This window comes from Crotalus tigris, unplaced genomic scaffold (assembly GCF_016545835.1).
Source record: "Crotalus tigris isolate CLP2741 ecotype Arizona unplaced genomic scaffold, ASM1654583v1 scf7180000018397.643900, whole genome shotgun sequence".
Taxonomy (NCBI): Eukaryota; Metazoa; Chordata; class Lepidosauria; order Squamata; family Viperidae; genus Crotalus; species Crotalus tigris.
The window spans coordinates 58653-82877 of NW_024096982.1; the positions used below are offsets into that span (position 1 = coordinate 58653).

General features: G+C 38.1%; 1 protein-coding gene across 1 annotated transcript in view; it reads left to right on the top strand.

Annotated features, from left to right (window-relative positions):
- The window catches only part of LOC120311936 (transmembrane protease serine 9-like), a 36426-nt gene that overhangs the window by 4286 nt on the left and 7915 nt on the right, over positions 1 to 24225 (top strand). Inside the window, exons 2-7 of the mRNA XM_039352038.1 lie at positions 1100 to 1362; positions 5670 to 5812; positions 7611 to 7843; positions 15901 to 16112; positions 16303 to 16507; positions 23672 to 23937. Coding sequence (XP_039207972.1) covers positions 1100 to 1362; positions 5670 to 5812; positions 7611 to 7843; positions 15901 to 16112; positions 16303 to 16507; positions 23672 to 23937 — 1322 coding nt within the window. The remainder of the gene's footprint in view (positions 1 to 1099; positions 1363 to 5669; positions 5813 to 7610; positions 7844 to 15900; positions 16113 to 16302; positions 16508 to 23671; positions 23938 to 24225) is intronic.

Here is a 24225-nt window from a genome sequence, read left to right on the forward strand (position 1 = left end):
TACATTATTTTTCAACTAGCTGAAGGATGCAAGGGTAACACTGTTTCAGCACTGGAGAATCATAGAGCTGGAAGGACTTTTGGGATCACCTAAACCAGTGGTTCTCAACCTTTCTAATGCCGTGACCCCATAATATAGTTCCCCATGTTGTGGTGACCCCCAAGTGGGTGTGGCCACCAATAAGAGGGAGTAGGACAGCTAGGGAAAAGGGAAAAAAATGGCGGACAGCGTGGTTTGGCGACCCCCGTGAAATGGTCATTCGACCCCAAATGGGGTCCCGACCCACAGGTTGAGAACCACTGACCTAAACCAAGCCCCCACTGAGTGCAAAAGCCATTACTGTAGACTGTCTTTGGTGGATAATCATCTGGCTTCTGTTTGAAGATCTCTAAAAAAGAGATCTTTTCCCTGCTAACTTAAGCTTATATTTCTTCTGGGTACCTAGGCATCTTGCATTTTGGTGCAGCCAGCTTTATTAAAATAGACTTCAAAGACACTTTTGATCTTAAAAATGTATTACAGGTTGTTCTTTACTTTGCAACATATCAGCCTATAATTAAACATTTAAAATATCAGAAAGATCACTATTTTGGGAACTAGCATTACTTGTAAAATACCTGTGACACTTACAGAAACTGATTAATTCTGGTCTAGTGCTGTATTAATGATTTGATTAGTTTCGATACAGAAACTGAATAAAATTGAAACTTTAGTAAAATACAGAACATTTTAAGAAGTTTGTAAGAGTAATGCACTTACTTGAAGACTTTAAAAAGGGCTTAGATTGGAACATGCTTTCATTGGCTATAAGTAATGCTGAGTATATGCTACCACCAGAGAGACATATATAGATTTCCTATAAGCATCTAAGCATTTATTGTGGGAAGCAGGATACTTAATTGGGTGGAGTGATAGTTGGTAATTCTGTTATTTTCTGCAGTGATCCTTGTTTTAGCCACATAATCCAATTTTAAACAGGATCTATACTTAGTGATTTATTGTTTACTGAGAATGGAATAAAAATGATTTCCATGTCATAGAAGTTATAAAATAGCAATGTAGTAATAATAATCCATATAAAAGTTTTGTTCTGTCCTAGGAACCCAGCCCTTTGGAGGGTTGTAATTGGCTTGCATAATCTTAATGATAATTCTCATACAATAAAACGTCGGATTAAAGCTATCAATATACATCCTAATTATATGGCAGACACATATGACAATGATATTGCCTTGATAACACTAGTCAGATCTATCAGATTCAGTGATTATGCTCGTCCAATCTGCTTACCTGCCACAAATCTTTTGACAAATCGACAGTATCCATGTTATATATCTGGATGGGGTAAAACACAGGAAAAAGGTATTTTTCTATTATTATTTCTGTGGCATTTATATAGAGATTATGTACAAACATCAGATTAAAAATTACTGTGCAACAAAAACAAAACTAACAACTGTCGGGAAAAACTTGTTAAAACAAGACAACACACCATAAACATCTCACTTTAGGATCCAGAGGTTTATTGAAATTTAGAACACATAGCAATTACATACCAAAACCCATTGCAATGAGGACCAAATGCACAAGCTGTCAGTGAGTGATGGATGGTGAGCAATTGGCCTGACTCCTTTTCAGTGCCACTCTTTTATACCTTAAAACCACAAACATTTTACAACAGTAATCAATTATTTTGCAGTAACAGTACTTTCAGTTCTTGTTCCAACCACAGCTTTTCCACATAACTGCTTGTTACACGTGTCATTGCATAAATCACATACTAGTACAAAAACAGTTCCTTAATTCTCAGACATTCAAGTTTCTGTGTTCTAAATATATAAAGAAATATGCAAGTTTGCAAAAGTGCAGTGTTGTGCAAAAAGCCACAGCTCTGATTACAAATATTACTACAGTAGGCAGAAGGCCTCAACTAAATCAATACACTTGATAATATTATTCAAGGAGGCTTTTAGCAGATAACAATAACTTTCAATAAAATTATTTTTCTCACACAACCATACAATAGAAGTAAGCATATGTCACTGTATTCATCATAGTTCTTTTGGTTCTCTTTTAAAGTGTTAAGAATATTATGTTTCTGGCAAACATTTTGCTGTTACCATTCACTATTCATGGCATTTCACATGTTTATAAGAAAACTAGACTTAATTTATACTTAAGGGAATGCTGAAAATCTTGGATAGTGAAATTAGGTTTTTACAAATATAGGGCACAGAAAGGCTATTTTTATTTTGGCACTGGGCCTCTATATCTGAGAAGTCTTGGATCTGGATTTATATGAAAGACGCTAAATATGTAGAAGCAATTCTTTTCATCCTCCCTTCCCCCAAATGTTGAACAAGGTAACCTTCAGTCAGTGGTGGGATTCAAATATGTGAACAACCGGTTCTCTGTGTGGATGCCGCTTCCGGAAGTCCATTCTGGGCTTGAGCAACAAAAAAATTAGCTACCGGTTCTCCCAAAGTGGTGCGAACTGGCTGAATCCTACCACTGCCTTCAGTACAGAGAAAGGGCAGAAAGGAGCTCCATTAACAGCAGATTGCATCTGCCTTTGCCTGAACTAAAAAGTCCCCTTCAATTTAAGTTTTAACTCCTGTGACTTACAATCATGCAGCTTTCTTTGCAGCAGTAGAGCAGTAGTTTGCCATAGGCCAGCACTATATGTACTACTGGTAGTCCTTGGTTAATTTGTTCAGCAACTGGTTGAAGTTGAAGTTAAAATGGCACTGGACAAGTGATAATTACAACTGGTTCTAAAGCTTCCAGCTGTCCCAGCACCCCCATAATCATGTGATTGAAATCTGGATGTTTGGCAACTGGCTTGCACTTAAGAGGGTTGCAACTGTTCACCCATCATTATCTCTTCTACCCAGCAGCAGCCTGTTACTTGTCTGGCAGCTTGCTTGCAAGCTGTTTGGGTCTTGCACCTTCCTGCTAGCTTCCCCACTAACTGGTTGTTGGAAGCCGGCAGGAAATTACAAGGAGTCAAGATTACATATTGACTTAATGATCCATAATCCTGGCTTAACAGCTGCAAGAGGAACTGAAGAGATTGCTGTCTCTAAATGATGTGGTCATGTGCTGTCACACTTTACAACAGGATTGCTTAGTGATGGAAATTCTGGGCTCAATTGCCTTTGTAACTTTAGAACAGTGGTTCTCAACGTTTGTGTGACGGCGACCCCCGTCACACAAACGTTCTGCGCATGCGCGGCGCCGCACGCATGGTGGCGGTGCCCCCATGCGTGGCAGCGCCCCCATGCGTGCCGCTGCCCCCATGCGCGCTGCCGCCCCCATGCGCAGCGCGCATGCGCGCCGCCACCCCCTGGGGGGAGAAAATGGCGGATTGCCTTCTTTGGCGACCCCCGAAAAATGGTCGATCGACCCCAAATGGGGTCGCGACCCATAGGTTGAGAACTGCTGCTTTAGAACTATACTATCTGTATACCAAACTGGCTCTCATTAGGTTAACTAGTGCTGCCATCTACTCTAGTGCTCTATGAATTACAGTTTACCTAATTCAGTGTCTTCTTGTACAGGATTTTGGAATAGATAACATAGTGAGAGCTTCAGCAAATGACAGCATATGGATCACAATTTCTAAGCTCAGAAGCTAAAGAAGATACCCAAATGGGAGATTTTCAAAGACTAGTACTTAGGCTGTAGGCTAGTGTGGGAAATCAAAAGATGTCTTAAGAAGAAGGAAGTAGGAAACCACTTTTGTATTGTTGCCAAGAAAATTGTGTGGATATCAGGAATCAAACTCAACTTAAAGGTTTTACATAGACATGGTGAGGTTAGTTGCATGAGCTTGCATTGAAACTAAATTGATACTCTAATTGTACTCTTAAAATACGTTAAGTTTACTAGACTCTGAGCTCTGAAAGATAGCTCTTCCCTTTCAGTTCATGATTCAGTTCAGTTCAGTAGCAGCTCTTTTTACTGTCACTTTTGGCTGTCCAGATTACATTTAGTTCTGCTCCTGACCTTACTAATTAGCTTCGAGCAACCTGAACAGATTTCTTATCAACAAAGCATTTGCTTTTTTAATCTTACAGACTAAAAGGACTGCCTATTTAGAATGTTGATGAATCTGGCTACTTGTACTTTCCAGCATTTGAAACTAAAAAACAACCATCAAAAGATTTCACTAGGCAGGGTTTAGCTGCTAAAGATTAAACATAAGTATCTTCAGCACCAAGAACAGCACACTTCCTCATCTTTATAATTTGCAGCATTTCTGTTAAAATGACAAGCAAATGTAATATGATGTAGCTAAATTAATGATTCTAAACATTTTATTTCATTACACTCATTCCCCTTAGTTTTCCATTTCATAACTTCTCCCCATCCCATCAGGCATTCATTCTGCAACAAATAAACATACTTGGTCATAATTAGCCTACTTTTGTTAATTCTATCAACCCAACTTAATCTTTCTCAGTATAATTTGTCTGGCTTTTGTAGAGTTTATTGACCCATATGCTGAAAGTTGTTTGGTCCTCAACTTTGAGAGGGCAAATAATACTGAAACTGTAACTTTTAAAAAATCATCACCACACATATAAAACTGCCTCTGAAATTTCAGAAATATTTTAGTAAAAAATGCCAAAATAGTGGAAATAAGAGTTTCATCAATTTAGCAGACTCCAGAGTTTTTAAACTTTATTTTTTAAAATTTTTAAGTTTTTAAAACTTTTTTAAAAATTTAAACTTTAAGGGGCAATCAGTTTGAAGGAATACAAGTATACACTCTTAGTTTGATTCAAATATTTTGATGGCGCTATTACTTTACAATATTCAAAATTTTGGTTTATTTTTCTTCATCTATCAGAAGAAAGAATTACCTTGAGAAATCCTTGAAATTAAAGTGATATTTTCTTCATCAGGATTACATGAAATAAATCCGAGTATAATTTAAGATTCATTGCACATAATAGCTTGTTAATATTGTCTTAATTATCTTACTGATCCATCCTTTAGACAACTGTGCCTATTACTTCCAGATTGAAGCAGACAACTAAAATTACTTGCCAAACTCATTTAAAATATAGAAACTTTTTAGTATATATCACTGTGTTGGGTATGTTCACTACCTTTAATTTTTTGAAAAAAATAATAAAGGCAGGAGACAAATAAATGAATAAACATACTTAATGCCATAATAACTACAAAAATAACATATTTTTAAAATCTAGTTTAAAGCACTTGGGAGTAATTTGGCCCTGATTTTATTGATTCCTGTTTCATCCTTGTTGAACTCAGCCATGCTGACTGTACAAATAAGATTGAACACAAAAATGAATTCATAAAAATAAATCCTACACCATTACAAACTAACCACAAAAGGACAATTAAGTCTTTGAGATGTAACAATTAATGAGAATAGAAATAAAATAATAAAAGGAACAAAAATCTCAACAGCACTTACTGTTCTGTATAATCTTGATTCTAAGTTGGATGCCATACAAAATTAGACACAACTCCAAAATACTAGAATGAATCTTGAAGATTATTTTGATCAGCAGTATACTTTTTGGAGTGTTAAGTATAATGTAAGCTTGGTAGAATATATCAGAAAGGCTTAGTTGTCTTAAGTAATGACTGATTTGTTTCACAATGTCATGATACGTTATATGTTTTTACAGGTGAAAACAACTTAATATTACAAGAAGCTCAAGTAGATATTATTCCACAGAATATGTGTAATAAACCCAGCTGGTATGCTGGAACAATTACATTGAATATGTTCTGTGCTGGCTTTCCAGCTGGAGGTATTGATAGCTGCCAGGTAAAAGAATTTTAGGTTAGATTATGTTAGCAAAGCTTGTTGCGCAGGTGCTTGGACAATATATTTTAATTACTCTTTATTACATATTATTACAATTTACCTATAGCCTATTTCTTTACTGCATATTTCTTTACTATCTACAGTAGGCTCCTGATTTGAAGCAGATTTTCTGACAGTCATTTTCTCAAAGAGTTCAGATCAGTTTCAGAAGGGAAACAGATCTTGCCCTCATGCTAGCAATCTAAAAAAATATACAAACGAAGGGAAGATGAGACCGATGAATTATTCAAAGTGGAAAGACTAGCTCAGGAAGACTATACTTTCGTTTTTGGAGTTCTTCCTTGAATAGTAGTTTGTGATACTTACTCCTTTGGCTAATGGATGGGGCCAAAATTACTTTTGTTGATGAATGGGATCAGAATAAACTGCCATTCTGTTTTTCTGTCCCAGGAAAGAACCACTGAATTCTTTATGCAATAAAGTGGCCAAGCAATTTTCCAGCTCTCATTCTTTTCCTATCTGAGGTAAATATCTAAGTTGGGACCCCCCCCCAACTATAATGGAGACCTATGAACAAAATTATCTGGATACATTCAGAGTACCCACAAAAGAAATGTTTTTCTGGAAGTGCAGTATTCAGCAGAGATATGCTACAGTCAAAGCCTAGTTTTTTTAAAAAAAATAATAATTAGGAATCATAAGCATGGTTATTTTTCTTCCACTTATGCTATATTCTACAGTTCTTACAGTACAGAATTGAAAAATGAGAATAATTTTCCCCTCAGGAAAAATGTAAAGACAATTAACTCAGCCAACTGACTTGCAAAAAAAAATGAAGGCACTGAGAAGTCACTTTCATACTATGCCAAGAAAATACATGGATGTGTCCATGTAAGTCAGGGGTTCCCAACTGGGTGTGCGAGACAATATTCCAGGGAATGCCAAAACTTGGATTTAGAACTTTCAAATACAGTGTATATCCATAATTTGTTATTTAAAACTTTTTTAAGGGGTGCAAGAATATATCAGAAGTGTTCTAGGGTGTGGGAGCCACTGATGTAAGTCATCAGGGGTGGATGAATTAAAAGTGAATTGATATAAGAAGAGGACTATCCTGAAAGATTAGTAAAGTCAAAATGCTATTCAAAACTTCTGAAAAATCCTGAATTTTCTGAGTCTTCTATATTGTTACTATTTCATTTTTTCAGCATTATCAATTATTGAAAAATGAACCTAGAAATTGACTTAATATCTTAACATAACTTGCTTACCTGCCAGGATATAATTTGCTTTTTCAAGATTAATCAAATAAACCCCACCTTTGCACCATGTGAAACAATAGTTATGGTTTGACTTAATTAATTCCTTAAAAATTGCTTTTACAGAATAGTAGCAAACTCTATAGGAAAATTAGAAATTATTTTGTTTCCATTCTGTGTATTTAGACTACTTACCTGTCTCCAAAATAGATAATTTGAAAATAAAGGATAAGGTGATTTGTCTTCATTAGCCATGTATAAAATGCTTTCTTATGATAGCTAAAACTGGATGATACTCTTAGATACCTAGTTTGATTTTTGGGCAAGCCTGTTGAGCAGGTAGCTGATTTTCCAAGAAATTATATCTAATTGGCCTACTTCGTGTATTACCAAACTAGAGTAAGATTGTTTAGGTTTTCCAAATTTATTTTTCCTAGAAATTTTTTTTTTTCCTAGTATTTTCTTTTGACAATTGATATCTGTTGCTTCCTAAAAATTAAAAATATATTAAAACATATTATTGGCTTTTCCTGTTCCAGGGAGACAGCGGTGGTCCTCTGACATGCTACCTTCCAACCACTACCAAGTTTTATTTGATAGGAATTACCAGCTTTGGCTATGGCTGTGGTCGCCCAAGACATCCAGGAGTTTATGTTAGGACAATTAATTATATAAGTTGGATAAACAATTATTTACAGAGTAAAATTGTAACTGTGGAAATTCATTGCCTCTTGGTCTTTTTAATTGTGTGGTGGACAGTCTTCCATATTCTGTAAAATGGCAGTTTCTTTCCATTGTATGCAGTAAATCTCTATTGCTCTTTAAATGTATTTGGTTTTTCTTGGGAACAGTACCATTATCAAAATTTGCTTTTTAAAAATGCCCATACAATTTAAATCTGCCTTCCATCATATTTACATTCAAATAATGGTCTATAAGTTTAATATCTTTCCAAATACACTAAAATATGAAAATGAAGTCAGTTCTTAAATAAACATTATAGCAATCATATACATGATTAGTGAATTTTAAACAAATCTACCCTAAATTTATATTTTTCACTGTGAAGGATAAATTATGTTTATTAAAAGATGTTGTTAATTGCGAAGTCGTGTCCGACCCATCGCGACCCCATGGACAACGTTCCTCCAGGTCTTCCTGTCCTCCACCATCTTCTGGAGTCCATTTAAGTTCACACCTACTGCTTCAGTGACTCCATCCAGCCATCTCATTCTCTGTCATCCCCTTCTTCTATTGCCCTCAATCTTTCCCAACATTAGGCCCTTCTCCAGTGAGTCCTTCCTTCTCATTAGGTGGCCAAAGTATTTGAGTTTCAACTTCAGGATCTGGCCTTCTAAAGAGCAGTCGGGGTTGATCTCTTCTAGGACTGACCGGTTTGAACGCCTTGCAGTCCAAGGGACTCGCAGGAGTCTTCTCCAGCACCATAGTTCAAAGGCCTCAATTCTTTGGCGCTCAGCCTTTCTTATGGTCCAACTTTCACAGCCATACATTGCAACTGGGAAAACCATGGCCTGGACTATACGCACTTTTGTTGGCAGGGTGATGTCTCTGCTTTTTAGTATGCTGTCTAGATTTGCCATAGCTTTCCTCCCCAGGAGCAAGCGTCTTTTAATTTCTTGGCTGCAGTCCCCATCTGAGGTGATCTTTGGAGCCCAGAAAAATAAAATCTGTCACTACCTCCATTTCTTCCCCATCTATTTGCCAGGAATTGAGAGGGCCGGATGCCATGATTTTGGTTTTCTTAATGTTGAGTTTCAAGCCAACTTTTGCACTCTCCTTCTTCACCCGCATCAAGAGGCTCTTTAGTTCCTCTTCACTTTCTGCCATTAGAGTGGTATCATCTGCATATCTTAGATTGTTGATATTTCTCCCGGCAATCTTAATTCCAATTTTTGATTCATCTAGCCCTGCCTTTCTCATGATGTGCTCTGCATATAAGTTAAATAGGTAGGGTGACAGTATACAGCCTTGCCGGACTCCTTTTCCAATTTTGAATCAATCAGTGGTTCCGTGTCCAGTTCTCACTGTTGCTTCTTGACCCGCATATAGGTTTCTCAAGAGATAAATGAGATGGTCTGGTACTCCCATCTCTTTAAGAACTTGCCACAATTTGTTGTGATCCACACAATCAAAGGCTTTTGCATAGTCAATGAAGCAGAAGTAGATGTTTTTCTGGAACTCCCTAGCTTTCTCCATGATCCAGCGTATGTTGGCAATTTGATCTCTAGTTCCTCTGCCTCTTCGAAATCCTGCCTGTACTTCTGGTAGTTCTCGATCCACATACTGCTGGAGTCTAGCTTGTAGGATTTTAAGCATAACTTTACTAGCATGTGAAATGAGTGCAATGGTGCGATAGTTTGAACATTCTTTGGCATTGCCTTTCTTTGGAATTGGAATGTAAACTGACCTTTTCCAATCCTGTGGCCACTGTTGAGTTTTCCAAATTTGCTGGCAAATTGAGTGTAGCACTTTTACTGCATCGTCTTTTAAGATTTTGAATAGCTCAGCTGGAATACTGTCACCTCCACTAGCTTTGTTGTTGCTCAGATTTTCTAAGGCCCATTTCACTTCACATTCTAGGATGTCTGGTTCGAGGTCAGTGACCATCTCATTGTGATTATCTGGGACATTAAGCTCATTCTTGTATAGTTCTTCTGTGTAGTTTTGCCATCTCTTCTTAATCTCTTCTGCCTCTGTTAGGTCCCTGCCATTTTGGTCCTTTATCATGCCCATCTTTGCATGAAACGTTCCCTTCATATCTCCAATTTTCTTGAAGAGATCTCTGGTCCTCCTATTCTGTTGTTTTCTTCTATTTCTTTGCACTGTTCATTTAAGAAGGCATTCTTATCTCTTCTAGCTACTCTCTGGAATTCTGCATTCAATTGGGTGTATCTTTCTCTTTCTCCTTTGCCTTTCGCTTCCCTTCTTTCCTCAGCTTTTTGCAAAGCTTCCTCAGACAGCCATTTTGCTTTCTTGCATTTCTTTTTCTTTGGGATAGTTTTGGTTGCTACCTCTTGTACAATGTTGCGAACTTCCATCCATAGTTCTTCAGGCACTCTGTCTATCAGATCTAATTCCTTAAATCTATTTGTCACCTCTACTGTATATTCATCAGGAATATGATTTAGTTCATACCTGAGTGGCCTAGTGCTTTTCCCTACTTTTTTCAATTTAAGCCTAAATTTTGCAACGAGAAGCTCATGATCTGAGCCACAGTCAGCTCCTGGTCTTGTTTTTACTGACTGTATAGAGCTTCTCCATCTTTGGCTGCAGAGCACATAGTCAATCTGATTTCTATGTTGACCGTCTGGTGATGTCCATGTGTAGAGCCGTCTCTTGGGTTGTTGGAAAAGAGTGTTTGTTATGACCATCGTATTCTCTTGACAAAATTCTATTAGCCTGTGCCCTGCTTCATTTTGTACTCCAAGGCCAAACTTGCCTGTTATTCCGGTTATCTTTTGGCTTCCTACCTTAGCATTCCAATCCCCCATGATGATAAGGACATCATTTTTTGGTGTTAATTCTATAAGGTGCTGTAGGGCTTCATAGAACCGGTCAATTTCATCCTCTTCAGCACCAGTGGTTGGGGCATAGATTTGGACTACTGTGATATTGAATGGTTTGCCTTGGATTCGAATTGAGATCATTCTGTCATTTTGGGGATTGTATCCCAGTATTGCTTTTCCTATTCTTTTATTGACTATGAAGGCTACTCCATTTCTTCTGAGGGATTCTTGCCCACAGTAGTATACCTGATGGTCATCTGAGTTAAATTCACCCATTCCTGTCCATTTTAGTTCGCTGATTCCTAAGATGTCGATGTTCAGTCTTGTCATCTCTTTTTTGATTACGTCTAGCTTGCCTTGATTCATGGATCTTACATTCCAGGTTCCTATGGAGAAAAAATCTTTACAGCATCGGACTTTCCTTTCACCACCAGATATATCCACAGCTGAGCGTCCTTTCGGCTTTGGCCCAGTCGCTTCATTCTTTCTGGCACTACTAGTACTAGCCCTCTGCTCTTCCCCAGTAGCATATTGGACACTTCCGACCTGAGGGGCTCATCTTCCAGCGTCATATCTTTTTGCCTTTTAGTACTGTCCATGGGGTTTTCATGGCAAAGATACTGGAGTGGTTTGCCATTTCCTTCTCCAGTGGATCACATTTTGTCAGAACTCTCTGCTATGATCTGTCAAGAGTATTTTCAAATAAAGTATTTTGAAGTTATTTGGATACTCTATTGGGTTTTTTTTTAAACCCTATAGAGTATTTCTTTGGAAAAAAATCATGAAGATGTAAAAAGTGAATTTTTTTAGACATGAATCTCCCACAAACATATAATGATTTTAGCTTTGGATTTGAAATATGAAAAAGTGTGATCAATAACAACTGCTGGGTCTGTTTATTCCGCAAGATAAACTTTCTATATTTCCTAGCAACTGTATAAATGATTCATATATATGCATTAAAATATAGATGTTTTCTATACAAAAAAATCTCTCTTTTGAGGCAGATAGATGATTTTAAAAAGTGAAATATAAATAATAAATATGCATAAGTGAATAAAATGGGTGCAACTTAGAGTCTTAAATAAACAGTCTCCTTGAGTGCGGCAATTTAATTTAATTTAATTTAAAACAAGCTTGCTGATATTGGAATTATCAATAATTCTCCAAATAATTGAAATGGTACTTGGAGATCACATACCACAGACATCATGGGAAGGGACACAAAGACAGCTCTCTTAAATGTATACCAAGCAAGTTAATGCAGGGTTGTGATCTTAACCTGACATAACATTTTTGATACTCAGTCCCAAAAATGGGACATATATAGGAGAAACATGAATGTATAGGAGAGTAAACAAATGAGAAGACTGAGTAAAGGGAGAAAGAGTGAAAAACTAATAATCCAAAGTGACAGAATGTGAAAATATTTCAATCACACTTTACTAGCACATTTTAAAGCACATGTTGATTTTGTCAAATAATGCATGTTATGTACCTTCTAGCTGGTGGGGTATAGGCAAAAGTATCTTGGCTTGCAGATTAGGTTTTGGACCTCTACTAGCTTGCAAAGAACAATGTGAGCATGCTTGGATAAAATTGGAGTGTCCATGGGCTCAAGCATTCCTTTCCTGTTAATATTAACTGGAAACTCTTACTTAAGGAGGGAAAATAGTGAAACACTGTCCTTTGTCTATCCTTGTAGGTAATTCAAAAGAATATCATAATTGAAAGTAGCTATGGTTAAGAGTAGGCGTCTGTTCACTTTGTTATATATGTATTAAATATGAGAGAAAAATAAGTTGAATGCAGTAAATGTATCACAATGCACTCATAGTCATTACCAATGTGACTATATGCCAAGGTGCACGGAACAGTTAACCTTCCCACTGAAATGGTACCTATTTATCTACTTGCATTTGCATGTTTTCAAGCTTCAAAGTCCAACCATTTTATCTATGCCTAACATCAATAGCTCATTACAGTCAGTTAAATATAAAATCCTTCTGGTCTTTATCAGAGCCTGGCTCAATGTGATCTAAAAACAACTTGCAGGATCTTTCCATTAGAAGAGATTATTCACTATCAATAGCCTGTCAGAGCAATTTCAAATCACAAATCTTAGTCTGCCATTTGTTACCTGGAATGTTAGGGTTCATTATCAATGTTGTAAAATGTGATATTAACATTTTTAACATTGCAGTCCAGGCCTCTTTACTAATTTCAGAAAAACATGTTCCCTTTCTTCTTAGCCAAGGCAGTTTCTTTTGGTGTAGGAGAACTTGTCTTTTCAGCAATAAACAATAGTATATTCTCAAAGTCCTTGAACACACAAGTTTTAAGAAAGTACGCATCCAGTTGAGAAAGAAAGTAATGCAAGCCATATATTTGCCACTAGTGGAATGTAATCTACAATCAATGTTTTATTGTTCAAGTGTCACACATAATTAATGTTTTTCATTGTTTTATTCCTTGCTTTCTGAAATATCACATATACTGAATGTATTATTTCTTCCTGTACCTTATACAAACATTTGACTCTCTTCAATAAATGCTTTTTGTTTTATCTTAATGTTTTTTATTTTTGGGTAGGCGAAGCTCTTTTGCAATAGTAAATGTTTCTAAAAATCAGGGATCAGACCAAAGTCTGAGTGCCAGAATTTTGTAGCAATACATGGTGTAACATTTTTGTGTCATACCATTCAAACAATGAGTAAGTTTCACATCCAAAGGATCGTGATTTGCATGGGAGTTGATCCTTTCAGCCCATGCTTGCTGAGAAATATATTTTGAGCTGGGGGGGGGGGAACGGAACGGAATGAGTTTATCTGCCTCTTATATGTGATTCTAATATATTTTCTCCTGATAATGCATTGGCAATATTTCTTCTTCCTCTCCTATGATAACCGTAACCAATTCAAGTCACTCATTGGTGCACCATGAAGCAACATGTTACTGTTAATCCAACATCGAAGAGCAGCCTGATGGTTTAAAGACAGTGATGGCAAACCTTTTAGAGACCAAGTGCCCAAACTACAACCCAAAACCCACTTATGCATTGTCGGGTGCCAGGTGGGTGTGGCCCATTGGGTGGGCGTGGCTGCAGTGGTAACAGCAGACTGGGTGGGACTAAAAAGTTCAATCAATCAATTCCAACTTTGCAAGATCTTTTTTTTCTCATGAGAAGTTGAAATTGACTGATAAGTGAAAAGGTTTTATAAAACTCAGCTGAAGGCCTAGGACTGGAATGACAGTGTGAGTGCCCACAGAGAGGGCTCTGAGTGCCGCCTCTGGCACCCATGCCATAGGTTCGACACCACTGGTTTAAGATGTTTTTATTTTCTATTTAGTTATTAAATTTGTTTTATTCATATATTAAATTTGTTTGCAGCCCATCTGGCCACAAGGTGGCTCTGCGCCCCCCCATTACTTTGAAAGATTCTGCCAGTCAGAATCAGAATAGCCAAGGGGTCCGTTATGGTAGTGACAAGAACCTTCACACACCGCCACCCCACCCCGATTCAGCCAGCGGTTATTTCAATCGGGCAGTTCGGTGGCCGGTTGAAGGCAAGATGTCGCCTTCCCCCTCGATTTGCACCAGGGGAACCGCCTTGGCGAGGGACGCCCCGCGAGGCTGACAAGAAAAACCGTCGCTCGCGCGCCCTGTCACCTGACCCTCGACGGCCCTCGCCTGAGAAAGAAGGCGCGCTAAGTCGGCTGCCGTTTTGCTTCGTGGACGGACGATGAGCCACAACTTTTCCGCCGCCGCCTTTTCCTTTTGGGCTTTGCTTGTGCTATTCAGAGAAGCCGCGCCCAAAGCCCTGAACTTTACCGACGGTGAGCTTGGCCTCGCTCCGTCCTCGCAGGGCGTTGAGCTCGGCCTTTGATTGCCAACGTGCTGCTTCGGACGAGATAGCCTAACAGATCGAGCTTGAGGGAAAAAACCGTCAACGGAGCGCGCGGGAATCCTTCGCTGAGGGAACGCGAGGGCCCGAAAAGGAGGCGTCCGCCCAGCTACCCCGCTGCCATTTGTGCAACAGTGGTGGCTGTCGAAAGTCCCATCACGATTGCATAAATAGGGGCGAAAGTGGGGGCGCCTCAGGCATTTGCTCTAGGAACGAAAAATAATTGCGGACTACTCGCGAGGTTGTCTGTGCAAAGTTGTGTTCTGACAGTACGGAGGTTTCGTTCCCTAAGATCTTCGTCAATATTGCAGCAACTAGGTTGTGGGCGTGTGATTCTCTCCCTCTTCTTTACTTTTGAAATGAGCGAAGGAAATACAGTTAATCCGGGCGTGGCTGCTGCCATTTTCTCAATTGTCGATACCATTTCATTGAGATCCAGTCCCGAATATATGGGCCGAACAGTTTTCCCAATTATTTTCTGTACCTTTCGGCCCATAAATTTATTGTAGGTACTCCTGTGTAGGGAATTTTGGGAAGCCTCTGGCCGCATTCAATTTGTTAACTCTCAGTTTGAAGGACGCTGATTCATAATTACTTTGGATTTATCTCTTCTGATCATTACAGTTGTGTTTATTATCGAAGGCTAGCGTTGTTGCTAATATTGTAGATTTGACTTTTCACACTAATTAGAGCTGTTGAAAGCAGCATGGGATGTCGGTAGCAATTCTAAATAAAAGCGCTTTTGCCTGTTGTATAATATATAAAGGCAGAATATAAATAAATTAAAATACTCTTATGAGTTTATAAATATTTCAGATTGCAATTCTCTTGGCAAAATTATTCAGAAATGGTTTGCCATTGCCTTATTAGCAGAGAAAAAGTAGTTGGCCAAGGTCATCCAGCTGACACTGTGCTCAAGATCAATTAAAATTCACAATTTCCTAGTTTCTAGCCTGATGGCTCCCATTTCATTGTTGCTGGATACTATTTTGTAAGTCAAAATAAAAATAATAAACCAATATGGTTGAACTGGGAAGATTTGGAATCAAAACTTTTGATTTACCAATTTCACTGGATAACTTTGTGCAAATTTCTTAGCCTAACAAAAATTTTGTAACAATATTACAAGGAAAGGGGGAATTCATATCAATTATTATATTCTGGTCACAGTGTAGGAATTGTATTATGAGATTAAGCTCAGTTACTTTTACAGTTTGTTTTACTAAGGCATCAATTGGAAACTGCCTATGAGTTCAGAATTAGGCATTTAAGCACCTGCACATATTTTGGATTACAACTCCAAATCTCTTTACAGCTGATTGATTGACTGTAGCAGATCAAAGTATTAGCCAAACTTGTCTGTTGAGTTTACTGCTGCTTCAGTTCAAATGACTAAGTTGGACCAGGGGCCCCAGCCCCTGGTCGGTGGACCAGTACCTGGCCGCAGTATGCCAGCAACAAACAAGCAAAGCCCCATCCGTGAGATGCAGGCAGCACACAAAACCACGCATCCTCCAGTCCGTGCAAAAACCTCTCTCCACAGAACCGGTCCTTGGTGCCCAAAAGGTTGGGGGGCCTCTGAGTTGGACAGCTCTTCTAATAATGAAAGGTAGTGGTATTTTAAAATCATTAATCTCCTAACAGTATTTAGTCCAGTAACAGCAAATATTTCTTATCCAGATAAGTTTTAAAAAGGGTCTTTGGTTATTACTTTGTGTATATTGTTGAATGTTGGTGTTGATTTTTAGCTATTTTACGGTAATTGAAAATTAACAATATAACTGCATTTTGATTTCCAGGATGTGGAGCAAGGCCTGCTATAGTTACCGTAACAGCAGAGACTCAAATTGTAGGTGGACATATTGCTCAGCTTGGAGCATGGCCATGGCAAGTTAGTCTTCAGATTTATCGTGTTCCATCAGGTCGATATCGGCATGTATGTGGCGGATCTTTAATTAATAACAACTCGGTATTGACAGTAGCACGTTGCATTAAGAAATGGGTGTATGTATCTTTAATTTCTAAATCTTTTTTGTTCAGTTTGAAGATTTTAAACAAATGATTGAATTTTGAAATATGTGGAAGGAGAGATTCAGAAAAAGTGTTTTGTATACCTTTAGCCTTAACAACACTTGTTCAAATCTTTTTATCAAACTAGATAAAATAAAAAAGACTAGATGGTATAGGGCAGGGGTAGGCAACCTCGGCTCTTTTATGACTCATGGACTTCAACTCCCAGAATTCCTGAGCCAGCTATGCTGGCTCAGGAATTCTTGGAATTGAAGTCCATGAGTCATAAAAGAGCCGAGGTTGCCTACCCCTGGTATAGGGTTTCCAGCTTGAGCGGGGTTTGGACTCAAAGATCTCCAAGGTCCCTTCCAACTCTGTTATCCTGTTAGATTCAGCAGCTTTTAATGCATGTAGAAAATACTTTACAAGAGGACAACAGCTGAAGAATTCCTTTATCTCTTTCCTTGATAATTAAAATGCTGTTCACCAGTTTGTCACTTGACAGAAAAGTAAGCTAGGATGAAATTTCCGTTGTTAGGGTTTGTTAGGGTTAGCTGTTAATTGCTATCCTTCCAAAGATAGGATGCCACCAAATGGTGATGTCTTTATATAATATGAGTTAAATAATGAGTTTGGTGAGGCTTGTGGTAGAACATCTGCCAATCCCCAGCCCTTAAATATGCTGGGACTTGGGTTATTATATCACCATCTTTCAAAATTCACTCAAAGCTTTTCACAGGTTCCAGCCATGGTTAGAATGCGGTATTGCAAGCTCATTCTGCCCATAACCGGGGGTTTGATCCTGACCAGTTCAAGGTTAACTTAGCCTTCCATCCTTGCATGGTCTGTAAAATAAGGAGGCAGATTGTTGGGGGCAATATGCTGACGTAAACAGCTCAGAGAGTGCTGTAAAGCAGGGCTTTTCAACCAGTGTTACGGGTACCACCTGTGGTACATTGGCACTTGGCAGGTGGTACACGACCATCCCAGAAAAGTGGTAGTGGGGGAGGGGAATGAGCTGAACCAGTGACAGCACCGGACAAGCCTGAGCGAGAGATGGCTGGAGCTGCAGGGCTGTCAGGGCTCAGCAGAAGCGCCAGGATCAGCGCTTCTTCGGCACTGCCAGGGCTCATTGGAAGCATCAGGGTCAGCGCCAGGCTCCACCTGGAGCTTGGCGCTGATCCTGGCGCTTCTGCTGAGTCCAGAAGAAGTGCCGATCAGCTGGAATGTTGCAGCATCTCCAGGGTCTTGTGATTTACATTTAGATGCTTGGCAACTGATTCATATTTATGATGGTCACAGTATCCCAGGGTCATGTGAAGTGACCAAAACATGCTGCAACCACCCAGCAGATGGGAGGAATAAAAACCAAACACCCCCCCCCTGCTGCCAATCCTCAACAGAAATGCTCACAACAATGAAAACTTCAGACAGGAGGAAGAGCGCTGCCGGGCGGTCGGGCAGGTGTCTTGCTCGGCTGTGGCTTGGGGGGCACTTTTTTCAGTGCCATTATAACTTCGAATAGTCACTAAGCGAACTGTTGTAAGTCAAGGACTACCTGTACTTCATCACTTTTTTCCTTTTTTTTTTTGGTCATCAAGTTTTTGACACCTTGCTAGGTGACTGGTGGTACTCAGATATTGCCATATCCTAAAAGTGGTACAATGGGTGAAAAGGTTGAAAAGCCCTGCTGTAAAGCACTATAGAGCAGTATAACTGGTATAAGTGATCTAAGTGCTATTGCTTTTAATTAACAGGGGTTAGTAAAGTTGTGGAAAGGGGAATCTCAATTTTGATGGTGCCCAGCTTATAAAGATAGGTAGGGAGGGGTGATAGGTTGAGAATGACAGGTCCCTCCATGGTATGACTTTCCCCATACTTGCTGACTCTTAACTAGTCAATTTAAACATGGATTTAGCTTTCTTCTGAAGGAGCCTTAAACTGGTAATTAAAAGGAGTCTGATAAATAAGCAGGAAAAGAGGCTGTCAGATGGGCATGGGAATCCTCACTCATATGATACCTGTGTGTATCCCTCACTGTGTGTGCTGTCTCTTAATTGGGCTGATCCCATTTTCAGAGCCAGGTTCCCAAAGTAAAACTGTCATGGCTTATTTCCGGAAGTGAGGATGCTTTGAGTCTGCTTCAGATTTGAGTTGGAGATGAGATGAAGGCAAAATCATAAGGGCATGGCAGAAAAACTTCTGTATAAAGTTCATTCTGTGATTAAGTGCAAGTGAGGAAAGTAAATAGGGAATATAGGAGATTGCAAAGATTATTTCTGCTCCTTTAAGGTAGGGACAAATAAAACACATTTTATATCTGGAAATTTGGAATGCTTTGATCTTTATTTCTGACTTCAGTAGAAAAATAGAACTTCTTGGTTGTTTCTAAAGTACTGAAGTAGTTTGAGGTCTTAAATTCTCTAGGAAATTATTTTGCTTTCTTTCCTGTGCCATATTTTTCAACAGCAACTTAAAAGGAAGTGTAAAAAGAGGAAAATTTGTCTTTGGAATTTTTGGCTTTCAAACTATGACAATTAAATCCACATCTTCACATACTTAACAATGTTTCCCTAAGCATTACTTTTTTCCTAATCTATCCCGGGAAGTAAGATGTTTCCAAGCACCATTTACCAATTTTCCACTTACTGGGAGTAAGAGGGATTGTAAGCCACCCAAAATCATTTACTAAGATGGGCAGTTATAAAATCATATAAATAAATAGAAATTAATAGTAATTTCTAACAACTAGTAATAGTAGTAAAGTTGGAAGGGACCTTGGAGGTCATCTAGTCCAACCCCCTGCTCAGGCAGGAAACCCTACACCATTTCGGACAAATGGCTGTCCAGTCTCTTCTTAAAAACTTCCCGTGTTGGAGCATTTACTGCTTCTGGAGGCAAGCTGTTCCACTGATTAATTGTTCTCACTGTCAGGAAGTTTCTCCTTAGTTCTAGGGTGCTTCTCTCCTTGATGAGTTTCCACCCGTTGCTTCTTGTCCTGCCTTCAGGTGCTTTGGAAAATAGCTTAATTCCCTCTTCTTTATGGCAGCCCCTGAGATATTGGAATACTGCTATCATGTCCCCCCTTGTCCTTCTCTTCTTTAAACTAGACATACCCAATTCTCGCAACCGTTCCTTATATTTTTTAGCCTCCAGTCCCCTAATCATCTTTGTTGCTCTTCTCTGTACTCTTTCTAGAGTCTCAACATCTTTTTTACATCGTGGTGACCAAAACTGGATGCAGTATTCCAAGTGTGGCCTTACCAAGGCATTGAAGAGTAGTATTAATACTTCACGTGATCTTGATTCTATCCCTCTGTTAATGCAGCCTAGCACTGTGTTGGCCTTTTGGCAGCTGCAGCACACTGCTGGCTCATATTTAGGTGATTGTCTACTAGGACTACGAGGTCCCTCTCACAGTTACTACTATTGAGCATGGTGCCACCTATGCTGTACTTGTGCATTTGGTTTTTCTTGCCTAAATGTAGAACCTTGCTTTTTTCACCATTGATTTTCATTTTGTTAGTTAGTGCCCAGTGTTCAAGTCTGTCCAGATCCTTCTGTATCTTAAGCCTGTCTTCTGGAATGTTGGCTATTCCTGCCAGCTTGGTGTCGTCTGCAAATTTGACGAGTTCCCCATCTATCCCTTCATCCAAATCGTTGATGAAGATGTTGAAGAGTACTGGGCCCAGAACAGAGCCCTGGGGCACCCCACTACACACTTCCCTCCATATAGATGCAGTTCCATTGAGGACCACTCGCTGAGTACGGACGGTCAGCCAGCTACGGATCCATCTGGTGGTGGTTCTGTCTACCCCACATTTTTCTATCTTGTCAAGTAGTAGGTTGTGATCTACTTTATCAAATGCCTTACTGAAGTCCAAGTAAATTATTTCCACAGCATTCCTCTGATCCACTAATTTTGTCACTTGGTCAAAGAATGCAATAAGATTTGTCTGGCATGATCTATTTTTGACAAACCCATGTTGGCTTTTAGTAATGACTTTGTTTGGCTCTAGGTGTTCGTTGATTCATTGTTTGATTATCTTTTCCAGGATCTTCCCAGGTATTGAGGTCAGGATGATAGGTCTGTAATTTCCTGGATCCATTTTTTTTCCTTTTTTGAAGATGGGAACTACATCAGCTCTTTTCCGGTCCTCTGGTAGTTCCCTTGTGTTCCAGGATCTTTGAAAAATATAGTTCAGTGGTTCTGATATCACATCTGCCAGTTGCTTGAGAACAAATAAACTAGTTGTATTAGCTGTGACTTGTATTATCAAACTATCATCCTGCTTATGTTCTACAGGTGGTCCTCATTTAAGAATAACTGGTGCAGCACTATTCCAATTAAGATCTGAATAAATGATAGTCAATAACTGGTCCTCATATTTATGATAGTCACAATATACTCATGGTCATGTGATGGTGATCCAGGCACTCAGTGATTGGTTTAAAGTTATGAAGAGAACTTTAGAATTCGGTGTCATAAGTATTCATTTTTGGCTATCACAAAGCTATGGCTGTTGAAAAGATAGGTAGCATGCATCCTGCCATCATGCATCAGTCTAAAGGTAATCTAAATTGTTTAACATCACTCTTAAGACCCATATTAGATATCACCCTTCACAAAAGCAAAAAAAGCAACCTTTAAGGGCTCCAATTATTTAATTATTTGTTTCTGTAAAAATATTATATTCCTATGCCCACACAAACATCAGCAGTATAAACTTTAAAAAAAAATCAGAATATTTATCCGATGAAATATATTATTATATATAGTCCCACTTAGGAATAGGAAGTCCCTGTGTGAGTCTTCCTCACTTGGATAAAAAATGTACATTAATTTTTTTGTTAGATAAACTGCTTTTTTGTTACAAGACCAGAGGAGCCAAGAAGACATTTCCCAGGACAATATTTGTTCTACTGCTTTAAAATGTACCAAATGATTGATTAAATTATACTTAGAAATAGATAATGAAAATACCATGTGTCTGTGAAAAGTTTAAAGTTCATCACTATGTGACTCACCTGCTCATCGATTTCATAATTGACAAGCCACTGAAAAGAGGATTTTAAAATTAAAATTAAAATGGCATTGATGAGCGGGTCCATTTAAAGTACTCATACTTTATTTTTCAGATAAAGACGTGTTTAATAGATACACAGTAGAAGAAGAAAAAAGCATCCTGTCTTTTTGAATTATGCTTTTTAGAACATCCATTTTTTTGTCTGAACTACCCTTTTTTCTAACAAAAAACGGAAAACTGGATTTATTGTAATTTAAATCAGGCATGTCAAATTCGCGACGTTGCGCAATGTATCGTGACTTTCCCAATGGGGCTGGCGCAGTTTCGGTGTGACGCATTCGCCCCGCAGGCCAGCAGTTTGATATACCTGTGTTAAATGAAGAGCAAACAGCCTCTACCATCTAATATGAAGTTACTAATTTGACTGGATGATTTCATAATTACGCAGCTGTGCATAATGGGGGCTAATTTGTTTTCTAAGACTTTTCTGAAATATTTTCTTTCAGAAAAAATACTTGCCATACTAGCTTCTTTATTGTCTCGAATGTCCAATTTCTATTCCTGAATCATCTTTTTACTTCACTAGCATGCAGTTGGGTTTCATAGATAGCCACAGTCTAATTTGTGAACTCTATTTAAATTTATGCTTTACAGTAAAATCTATTGTTACAGTAGTGAACATCAAATGTAGAAATTAAAAAAATCTGCTGCCAAACTCACTTAACCAGTGCTTAATTTTATTTTTGTGCCAGTTTGTTACTGTAATTTTTAATGGCACTAAATTTGCATCCCCCCCCATCCTGTCTACAGGAATATATGGTGCTAGAAATGCATTTAAATACAATAAATCATTTAGAAGATCTTCCAAACAATGTAGTTTTCTGTCTTATTTCATAATTGAATGCTGCAAAACTCTAGTTAGATTTTGTTTCTCATTTGTTGTCAGTGACCAATTCTGAAGTGATGTGTTTTATATTCCCTTTAGTTTGAGTAGCTTAAAATAGAACATATTTTGTTTTGGTTTTTGCTCTCTTCTCTAAAGCATACTACTAGCATACTGACTTTCCTGCTATGCAGTGCTCCTTCATCTACTGTTCTGTAGTGATGTTTTATTTGGCTAATGTCAATTCTTCCATTTGGGGATTTTTAAAACATGCTGGCCCAGAGTCTACATAGAAATGAGTATTGGAATCTTTCTTTGCAATATGTGTTTACTATAAAATAAATCTTGGTGATTGTCTGAGGTTGGTTGCCAGTTATACTATCAATATAATATTGTCCTTATATAAATTTACAATGAATCGTCACTTTGAATACCATGTGTAGCTTTATTCACTATGCTTCAAAAAGCATACTACCGAATGGTAAAAGTGCAAAAATGTAGCTCCTTTGGAGGAAAGATAAGAGGTTGAAGTTCTTGGCTTAGAGCAATGTTAGGTAAAGGGAGATATGCTAGAGGTATAGTATGAAATCATATATAGTATGAAAAATGGGCTTTTCAATTTATAGTTAAAGTGTAGAGTTCACTGCCATCAGATGTGGTAGTAATAATTAATTCAGATGATTTTAAAATGGGGATGAAATAATAAATTCATGGAGGAGAGAAGTATCAATAGTTAGTAGTCTTGCTGGCTGTATATTATCCTGTGAATTAATAGTAGGAAAAACAATGGAAGAGAATTACTGTATTGTCCTCAATTCTTTGTTTTTAAGTTTCTTAAATGAATCTGGTTGGAGACAGGTACTAGATTCCTTCTTCCAATCCATTTAGAGTTCTTATATCCTGTACTCATGTCATAATGGACATATATACAGATTTATCTTTCAGAACAAAAAGATATTGTATGGTATTTTTATCTCATGCTTCTGTATTCCAATTTCCAAATTGAATACTTAAGAATTTCAAAGAATAATTGTCATAATAAAACAAACTCTTAATGGCAGAGTACAGTACCTACTTTCCAATTTTTATTTAAGGGATCCCTTTGATAAAATTGCAAATTTCTTACTTGATAGAATTCTTAACTGAATTAGAACTACAATATTACAGATCTTAAGATTGCATAACTCTAAAATTATGTAAAGCAGCCACTGAGCCTCATTAACTCTACAAAGGATTTTATTGTCCTAGGAACCCAGAATATTGGAGAGTTATGATTGGGTTACATCATCTTTATAAACCTCATTCTCACACCATAAGTCGTCGAGTGAAAAGTATCATTGTCCATTCTGGTTTCAAGAGGGACAGCTACGAAAATGATATTGCAATGTTTAAACTTGTGAAGCTTGTCGAGTACAATAAATATATTCAACCTATCTGCTTACCTCACAATTCTCATCTAGTGACTGATAAGAATCCATGTTACATAACTGGATGGAGAAACAGAAAGAAAAAAGGTAATTATTTAATCTTTCTGCAAATAATATTTCATGAACTAGGAAAGATTTCATATTTTAATTCAAGTAATCTAACTTATTATGGAGAACAGAGTTGGGCAGTATTTAAGGGGTTGAGAGCTATGCTTCCTTTAAGCCTTCAAGAAAACCTGTGATGGCATCACTAGGAAGGATTGGGCAGATTCTTAGTCCTTCAGGGCAGTTCAGGGGTGCATATGGGAGCCAGGAGGCCTGCAGAAAACAAATTACTCTCACTGCTAACATTAAGACCCCTGAATCTCCATTCTT